The sequence below is a fragment of the Lactuca sativa genome, chromosome 1, assembly GCF_002870075.4.
Source record: "Lactuca sativa cultivar Salinas chromosome 1, Lsat_Salinas_v11, whole genome shotgun sequence".
NCBI lineage: Eukaryota > Viridiplantae > Streptophyta > Magnoliopsida > Asterales > Asteraceae > Lactuca > Lactuca sativa.
The window spans coordinates 33,043,505-33,052,013 of record NC_056623.2 but is presented as its reverse complement, the minus strand read 5'-3'; the positions used below and the strand labels follow the sequence as shown (position 1 = coordinate 33,052,013).

General features: G+C 32.9%; 1 protein-coding gene and 1 non-coding gene across 3 annotated transcripts; both read left to right on the top strand.

Moving 5' to 3' along the window:
* Positions 1 to 1,822: 1,822 nt before the first annotated feature.
* Positions 1,823 to 8,049, top strand: LOC111913547 (U3 small nucleolar RNA-associated protein 21 homolog). 2 transcript variants are annotated; one of them, XM_023909266.2, is made up of 19 exons: positions 1,823 to 1,995; positions 2,328 to 2,604; positions 2,722 to 2,749; positions 2,882 to 2,982; positions 3,111 to 3,314; positions 3,387 to 3,630; positions 4,035 to 4,210; positions 4,287 to 4,369; positions 4,602 to 4,674; positions 4,909 to 4,974; positions 5,067 to 5,109; positions 5,227 to 5,366; positions 5,496 to 5,708; positions 6,017 to 6,101; positions 6,213 to 6,507; positions 6,660 to 6,927; positions 7,045 to 7,273; positions 7,420 to 7,634; positions 7,724 to 8,049. In XM_023909266.2, exons 2-19 carry the CDS (start codon positions 2,479 to 2,481, stop codon positions 7,859 to 7,861), a joined length of 2,727 nt encoding a protein of 908 aa, XP_023765034.1. In that variant the 5' UTR covers positions 1,823 to 1,995; positions 2,328 to 2,478; the 3' UTR covers positions 7,862 to 8,049. The 2 variants fall into 2 exon arrangements, with proteins under 2 accessions (XP_023765034.1, XP_042755809.1); XM_042899875.1 differs by having other exon boundaries at positions 2,241 to 2,604.
* Positions 8,050 to 8,437: 388 nt separating this feature from the next.
* TRNAP-UGG (transfer RNA proline (anticodon UGG)) lies at positions 8,438 to 8,509 on the top strand. Its single transcript has one exon. It is a non-coding gene; the product is annotated as a tRNA-Pro (tRNA).

Here is an 8,509-nt window from a genome sequence, read left to right as displayed (position 1 = left end):
GCGGCTATAGACGTCGACAACAAGACTGCTGTGGACGACCTACGGTATGGATGGCAACAACAGCGAGAGGAAGAAGACGAACGATGAAGGACGGATGGTTGAATGGTGAGAAGGAAGGAGGCGCTGATATGATATGTCGAGAGAAATAAGATGCGTGCGTTTTTTTTTTTCTTTTTTTTGGTTGATTAAAGTGTGCAAACCTCTAAAGACACAAAGCCAAGTCTGTGGCACACAGAGTTCGCGCAAATGTTTCTATGTCTGCAGACTTCCGAAAAACGAACACAAAACAAGCTTGTATGTCTGCACGTGGTCTGCGCGACACAGACAAAAGAGGGCACGCAAATTTGCAGACAAAAAACAAACTACCTCTAAACCTCTAAATATATTTGTGTTAATCGGTTGGTTTTATCCGTTTCAATTTAATCAGTTTTGTTTAATTGTTTTTTATATCTGAAAACTAACCGTAACCAATCCAAATAAAATTTGAGTTAATTAAGTTTGGTTTATTTAGTGAAGGTTTATCCGGATTGATTACGTGTTAAATCAAATAAAATTTCGCATGTAAAAATAACTATTAAACTAAAAGGAATAAAATTGGAATATAATTTTAATAATCAAATAAGTTTTAGTTTTCTTTATTGTAAATATATGTAACTTTTTTTTTTCAATACATACAAGGGGATACTTTAGCCTTCTGATTACATATGATTCACATGTAAATCTCATGTGATTCACATGTAAATCACATATGATTCACATGAAAATCACAAGCGAATCACATATGACACATGTAAATCACATGTGATTTACATGTAAATCACAAAGTGAATCACATAGGAATTACATGATTCACATTTATATCACATGTGAATTGCATGATTCACATGTAATTTTCATATGAATTACAAGTGATTCAAATGTAAATCACAAGTGAATATTAAAAGATACAATTACATGTGAATCTTACATGAAATAAGCACACGTGAATCTTACATGATTTATACACATGTTTTTGTAAATGTTCTTGCATTAATCATTTTTTTCTCTTTTAGATTTGGAAGAATACTGGGAAAGAATTAAAGATTAAAAAGAGATAAATTGAAGAAAATATAGAAATATTTACACAAAGACATAAGTGCATTGAAATTTTTAGCATTTTTTTTTTATTTTATTTTTAATGGAATAAAATACTTGTACTATTGTGTTTATAAATTAGTAAGTAAAAATTGTTTCTTTATGATTTATTTACGAGTATTATAGTATAAGAAATATGTATACATGCATTTGAAAAAATATGCATATATGCTACTAAAATATTGATTTTTTTTGGTTAAAAAAATTACAGTTCTCTTTTTATTTTTTTTAAATATTCCATTTTTTAATGAATTTACTAAATTTTAAAAATTTCATGTATCAATTTAAAAAAAAATCACGCTTTCTAAAAAAATTAAAAAATTTGCAATTTAAAAATAACGATTTTTTTTTAAATATTTGAAAATCTGTTTTATAATGTTAATTTGAGAGTTTTTTTATTAATATTTATAATAATACAAAAAGTTAGATGAAATTGATATGATGGGGATTATGTTTTTAATGAGTTAATTTTAATTAAACGTTTCATCTTTAGTTGAATATTTTATTGAATTTTCTCAATTTAAAAACATAATGAAAATTTAAATAAAACATTTTTATTCGGTTAATTAAACTGGATAAATAGAAAACCAAATAGACCGAAGTTCGATCGGATGACTTGCACCTCTACGCTAAAGCAAATTGTAAAGATTTTTGATGTATTTACCCAACTCACAACACATGACAGGACAAAGTAAGGATGTTTTGACAGATAAAAACTGGAACTTCCCTCAATAAACCCTAAACCCTAGAAATCTTTTTCATATAGTCGTCTTAACGCTCTTTTCCTTTCCTCCCTCATCACTATTCACGTATCATCTGCTTGGTATTGTCCTGATCTTTTTGGTACTGAGGTTGTTCAAGGTAAAATATTACTTCTCTTATGACTCTCTAACCTAGCCGCCCAAAATCACACTCCACTCTTCGCCCGAGTGAACCTCCGCTGCACCTGATCTCTCTCTCTCTCTCTCTCTCTCTCTCTCTCTCTCTCTCTCGTTAATCACTGATTCCCTGTTATTATTTTTTCTTTTGAAGTTTCTAGCAATAAATTTTTAGTTTCGAGATATTGATTATTGTCGGAACTTTGAAATTGTTTTTGTTTGTTACAGGTTTTGTATTAGACTATTTTGATTAGTTTTCAATTTGCTTCACTATGTTTTATTGAACAACATTTGCTTGGATTCTATTTCTTTCAGTTAAGAAAGACGCCGCATGATTCCCCTTTTCTCATAAACCCCTAAAGCTGAAAGCTTAAATAAAACCCTAGTTTCTCGAATTCTTTCTTCACCTCCCTCCATTCCACTTTCTTCTAGTGTCACAAACAACTGGGAAAAGATTAAGAGCTAAATGGGGATATTTGAACCTTTTCGTGCAATCGGATACATTACAAGCAGCGTTCCTTTCTCTGTTCAAAGATTGGGCACAGAGACCTTTGTCACAGTCAGTGTTGGCAAATCCTGGCAGATTTACAATGTAAGAAAGCTGTTTTTTTCTCCATTCTGCTGGTTTTTGTAGTATTGACTCTATATTTTTTTTGTGGGTTTTGTTTAATCTAAATAAACATAACATGTGTTCTTCTTTGCTTGACAGTGTGCTAAGCTCAGTTTGGTTCTTGTTGGTAAGTTTACTTATACATTTTAAAATTTTAATATATGTTCTGCTATCAATAAACTAAAAAGAAGTCGCATTTAGTTTTATTTTGTTGTCTGTGGTTGGATCCCTGAGTCTAATATTTGGATTTTCTTTAAAGGTCCTCAACTTGCAAAAAAGATTCGGGCTCTTGCTTCATATCGTGACTATACATTTGCTGCATATGGAAATGATATTGGGGTATTCAAGCGTGCTCATCAGGTTCTCAATTCACATCCTTCTTACTTCTTAAAATTGTTAAAAAGATCTTGTTTTATTCATGCAAAGTATAGTTTTGAAAAAAGTACAATTATGCAAATTAAGCTGAAAGGCATTGTGCGTGTAAACAGGTGGCTACATGGAGTAGACACAATGCTAAAGTCAACTTGTTGCTTCTATTTGGAGAACATGTTCTTAGTGTTGATGTAGAAGGCAATGTTTTCATATGGGCCTTCAAAGGAACTGATGAGAATCCCTCTCCAGTTGGACATATTTTGCTAGATAATGAATTCACTCCAAGTTGTATTATGCATCCAGACACTTACTTAAACAAGGTAGCATTTGTTGCTGCTTTATCACATATTCTTCACTAGTAGTAACTTAACTTACTGAAAGCATGTAAACAGGTGATTTTTGGAAGTCAAGATGGTTCACTTCAACTTTGGAACATCAGCACAAAGAAAAAACTTTATGAGTTTAAAGGGTGGAATTCATCTATATCCTGTTGTGTTTCTTCTCCAGCTTTAGATGTGATTGCTGTTGGGTGTGCTGATGGAAAGATTCATGTTCACAATATTCATTATGATGAAGAAGTGGTTGCTTTTAGTCAAACTACTCGAGGTGCTGTGACAGCATTGTCATTCAGAACTGGTAAGGGGATTTTTTTTCCCTCACATTAAGTCCTGTATTGGTAAAGTGTCTGAATGGATAATGATCTATGTCTGGATGAAGTGCTGTGTACATAAGGATTGTATTATTTATAGACTGAATAAACCGTTTGAATGGGACTAAATGACCATTTTACCCATACATTTAAAAAAAGGTTTCAGTGTTCATCAATTTTAACATGAGATGAGCTGGGAGGAAAAAAAGTAGGGAAAGTAGGTAAAGGGTCAGTGTTTGAATATGTTAAGTCAAGTTTATTGGCTTAACCGATTAAGTCATTCAGTCAAGATTAAGTGAAAAAGAACCATGTATAGCTGTCTTGATCTCATTGGCTGATGATTGTTGAAGAATGTATGATTATATTTCTCAAATTTCGTTTTATTTTGTAGATGGTCAACCTCTTTTAGCATCTGGAGGTTCATCTGGTGTCATAAGCATATGGAATCTTGAAAAGAGGCGGCTACAATCTGTTATCAGAGATGCTCATGATAGCTCTGTGATTTCATTGCATTTTTTTGCTAATGAACCGGTGTTAATGAGTACATCTGCAGACAACTCTATAAAGGTAAACTCATGAAACATCTCTTATGATTGTGATTTCATTGCACTTCTTGGATCTTACTTCATATGTACTTTTGTAGATGTGGATTTTTGATACAAGTGATGGTGATCCTCGTTTGTTAAAGTTCCGAAGTGGTCATAGTGCGCCTCCTCTTTGTATAAGGTAATGAGATGTTTACAATAACACCAAACCTGTTACTATGAATGCATTATAAAAAGTCAGTATGGAGTGTGAATTTTGAGCTATTACTTTTGTTTTCTTTTATGTATACAAAATGTGTATGTGTTAATATATTATATATGAACCAAAGATATTATATATATATATATATATATATATATATATATATATATATATATATGTTGTCTGTCATGTTGATAGAGAGGCTTTGCAGGTTCTATGCTAATGGGAGACACATTCTATCTGCTGGTCAAGATCGTGCATTTCGCCTCTTCTCTGTTATTCAGGTAGAATACCATCTTTGCACTCACACACAGTATTATATGCACACACACATACACACATGCATACACATTTATACATATATACACATATATATATATATATATATATATATATATAATATGTGTTCTGTATGGTTTTACCTTTATTGTAGTTTACATCAAAGTGTAATTGAAATTAAACACTTGATTTTTATAATAAATTTTCATCGTATGTGTATCTATAATTGTTTCAATCAGGATCAACAAAGTAGAGAGCTTTCTCAGCGTCATGTAACAAAAAGAGCAAAGAAACTTAAAGTGAAGGTATGATGAGCATGCAGACCTATTTTTTAGCATATACAGTTTTGTTAAGATTCATGTTTTTCATCTTACATTTCTAATTGTTTTTTTTCCAGCAAGAAGAAATAAAATTGAAGCCTGTGATTGCATTTGATGTTGGTATGTTATCTTATCAAAATCTAACATTGCTCTGTCGCAGTTGATTCATAAATTTGTTTTTTATGTTTTTACTTAAACTTGTCATCTAATGTTTTGCTTTGGGGTTAATTGTAATAGCTGAAATTAGGGAACGCGATTGGTCGAATGTGGTTACTTGTCATATGGATACTCCACATGCATATGTTTGGAGGCTACAAAATTTTGTTCTTGGTGAGCATATCCTGACACCTACCACAGATATTCAAGCTCCAGTGAAGGTAATTATTCTTAGCCACTTGTCTCTATCATTACTTGTTTTACTACAATAATTTACAACATTATTAATGTATTGTTAGTAAAATAGGCTTGAGCCACATTATATCTCAATGTTTTTTTTTTAATGGCAGGCTTGCACTATCAGTTCATGTGGGAATTTTGCTATACTAGGCACAGCAGGTGGCTGGATTGAAAAATTTAACCTTCAATCTGGTATGAGCAGAGGATGTTATGTGGACATGTCTGAAAAAGGAAGCTGTGCTCATGATGGAGAGGTGGTTGGTGTTGCCTGTGATTCAACAAATTCTCTAATGATCAGTGCAGGGTATAATGGTGATGTAAAGGTATGTACTTCATAAACAAGCTATTATCAAAATATTATGTTTCCTTTTTTGCAGAAGGATATAATTGTAATAATGAGAAGTTAAAAAAACGGTGTCCTTGAAAAATGCATAAACTAAAATGGGCTATATTGCACCAAACTATGAAAATGGAAGCTATCACATTCCATACCACTGCATAAAACAAACATGTTTTTCTATTTCTCCATTTCTTTGGAATGAACCATTCCATTCCTTGTCTGATTCCATCATACCAAATACTACATTAAAATGCCAGTTTCTGGTATATCTTAGTAATGTTGCTTTTTTAGGTTTGGAGTTTTAAAGGACGAGAACTAAAATCAAGGTGGGAAATTGGTTGCAAAGTGGTTAAGATCATCTACCATCGTTCTAATGGTAATTTATGTTTGCCCTCTTATTCAACTTTATCATACACACACAATGACACAAAGGACACGTAGTTTTACATGATGATTTAATTGATGAGGCACTGTTGATTGATTTCAGGTCTTTTGGCTAGTGTTACGGATGATTTGGTTATACGAATGTTTGATGTGGTGGCATTAAAAATGGTTCGGAAGTTTGAAGGTCACACTGATAGGATCACAGACATTTGTTTTAGTGAAGATGGAAAATGGCTTTTGTCTTCCAGTATGGATGGCACTCTTAGGATTTGGGATGTGATTTTTGCAAGGCAGATTGATGCTATACATGTTGATGTATCTATAACTGCCTTGTCTTTATCACCAAATATGGATGTTTTGGCTACAACTCATGTTGATCAGAATGGAGTCTATCTCTGGTAAGCTCTTTCTATTTTCTGCTCCATTCTTATTCTTATACCTCAAACTTCATAATTCGCCCAATTTTAGCAGTGACATATGCTTCATGATTGGGATTTTAATAAAAAAAAAGTTGAAATTTATATTGTTATGTGTGTGTGTGTGTTATCAGGGTAAACCAGGCAATGTTTTCTGGGGCCCCACATATTGATTCTTATGGAAGTGGAAAGGAGGTGGTGAAGGTTAAATTGCCTTCCATCTCTTCAGGAGTAGGAGGAGAAGAGGGTTCTAAAGATGATGGTGATTCAGATAATAAGCCACCTACTTTCACCAACTCTCAGCCTCCTCAGCTGCTTGATAAACAAATTCCAGATCTTGTTACCCTTTCAATGTTACCCAAGAGCCAGTGGCAAAGTTTGATCAATTTGGACATCATTAAGGTTTGTTTTTTTACTCTTCAAATATGCATATTATTATTGGCTCTCAAAAACTCGACTTAAATATTCATTGTTTTGGCTATTGTGATGACAAGTAGTTTTGCAAATTGCAATTTTCAGGAACGCAACAAGCCGATTGAGCCTCCAAAAAAACCTGAAAAGGCCCCATTCTTTTTACCTTCAATACCCTCCCTTTCTGGAGAAATTTTGTTTAAGGTAACAACAACAACTGACCAGACCACCCATGAAGAAAAGGGAACACAAGCTGATGATCAGTTTCATAAAGTTACCAATCTGCCCTCATCACCCTTTGTACAATATATCCAGTCATCTGTTGAGACCAAAAACTGTAAGTTTATCGTTACTCCTTCCTAAATGTGGTTTCAAAATGACAAGGTTGCCCCTAAACTAAAGCACACACATACATCATCATCTCAAAATAATACTTGTATGTTTGTATTTATTCTTTTCAATTGTGTTTTTGTATGTGATCAGTTGAGGGGTTGACGGATTATCTGAAGAGTTTATCTCCTTCAACATTGGATATGGAACTACGGATGCTTCAGATTATTGATGATGATGAAGAACAAGAACCTGAAAAGAGACCAGAGCTGTTAATCCTTGAACTGCTACTTGAGTATTTAATACATGAAGTATCACATGGGAACAACTTTGAATTCATACAGGCTCTCATCCGATTGTTCTTGAAGGTTTTGCACTTTTGTGATTTTGCATATGCCTTTCAAATTTTAATTCTATTGGATTTGGAGTTGATTGGATTGATGTATTAATAATGCAGATACATGGTGAAACAATGAGACGACATTCCAAATTAGATAAGCTTCTAGAGGCTCAGTCTGGTATATGGCAAAAGCTAGATGGGATGTTTCAGAGTGCTAGATGTATGGTTACTTTTCTTAGTAACTCACAGTTTTAAATTTTCATCATACCACCAAATTTTGTCAATGTCACAAGGACTATTTATGAACTTGTAGAAATTAGTTTTTTGGTAAGGATACACAAACTTCGAGTTGTTTGGAAAATAGGAACAAATGTCTGTTTGATTTGATTCCATCACTTTTGTAACTTGTATTACCTTATATTATGCATATTTATATTTATTTACGCCCTTGCCCTTGATTGTATTTTATTTTGTGCTTGGTTATCTTATTGTCTACTACCCCATTTTCATTGGCTGTTTGTATCATATCGTTACTAACAACTGTATAATAATTAATAATGTAATAAACCAATATTGTTAATCATCGATTGTAATCTTTAGTGGAAAGAAATTATCACATTTTGCTTTGAATAGAAATGGTGTCGAAATTTCATTGGGACTAATGTTATAAAGAAATTCTTCACCACATTATGCCTTTGCTCCGGATTCATTCCTTTGTTCTTGGGCGTTATATAATTTTAGTAACACACAAACACATATGAGTAATATTGTCAATTGGCCAAGTTAATCTTTTAGAAATATAAATCTAAAGGAAAAGAAGAATACATAACCGGGCATTTGGTCTAGTGGTATGATTCTCGCTTTGGGTGCGAGAGGTCCCGAGTTCGATTCTCGGAATGCCCC

Coding starts and splice junctions, on each gene's coding strand:
- LOC111913547 (XM_023909266.2), top strand. CDS start 2,479: ATGGGGATATTTGAACCTTTTCGTGCAATCGGATACATTACAAGCAGC. Junction 6,508..6,659: donor CAGAATGGAGTCTATCTCTG/GTAAGCTCTTTC, acceptor GTGTGTTATCAG/GGTAAACCAGGCAATGTTTT. Junction 7,635..7,723: donor TCATCCGATTGTTCTTGAAG/GTTTTGCACTTT, acceptor TTAATAATGCAG/ATACATGGTGAAACAATGAG.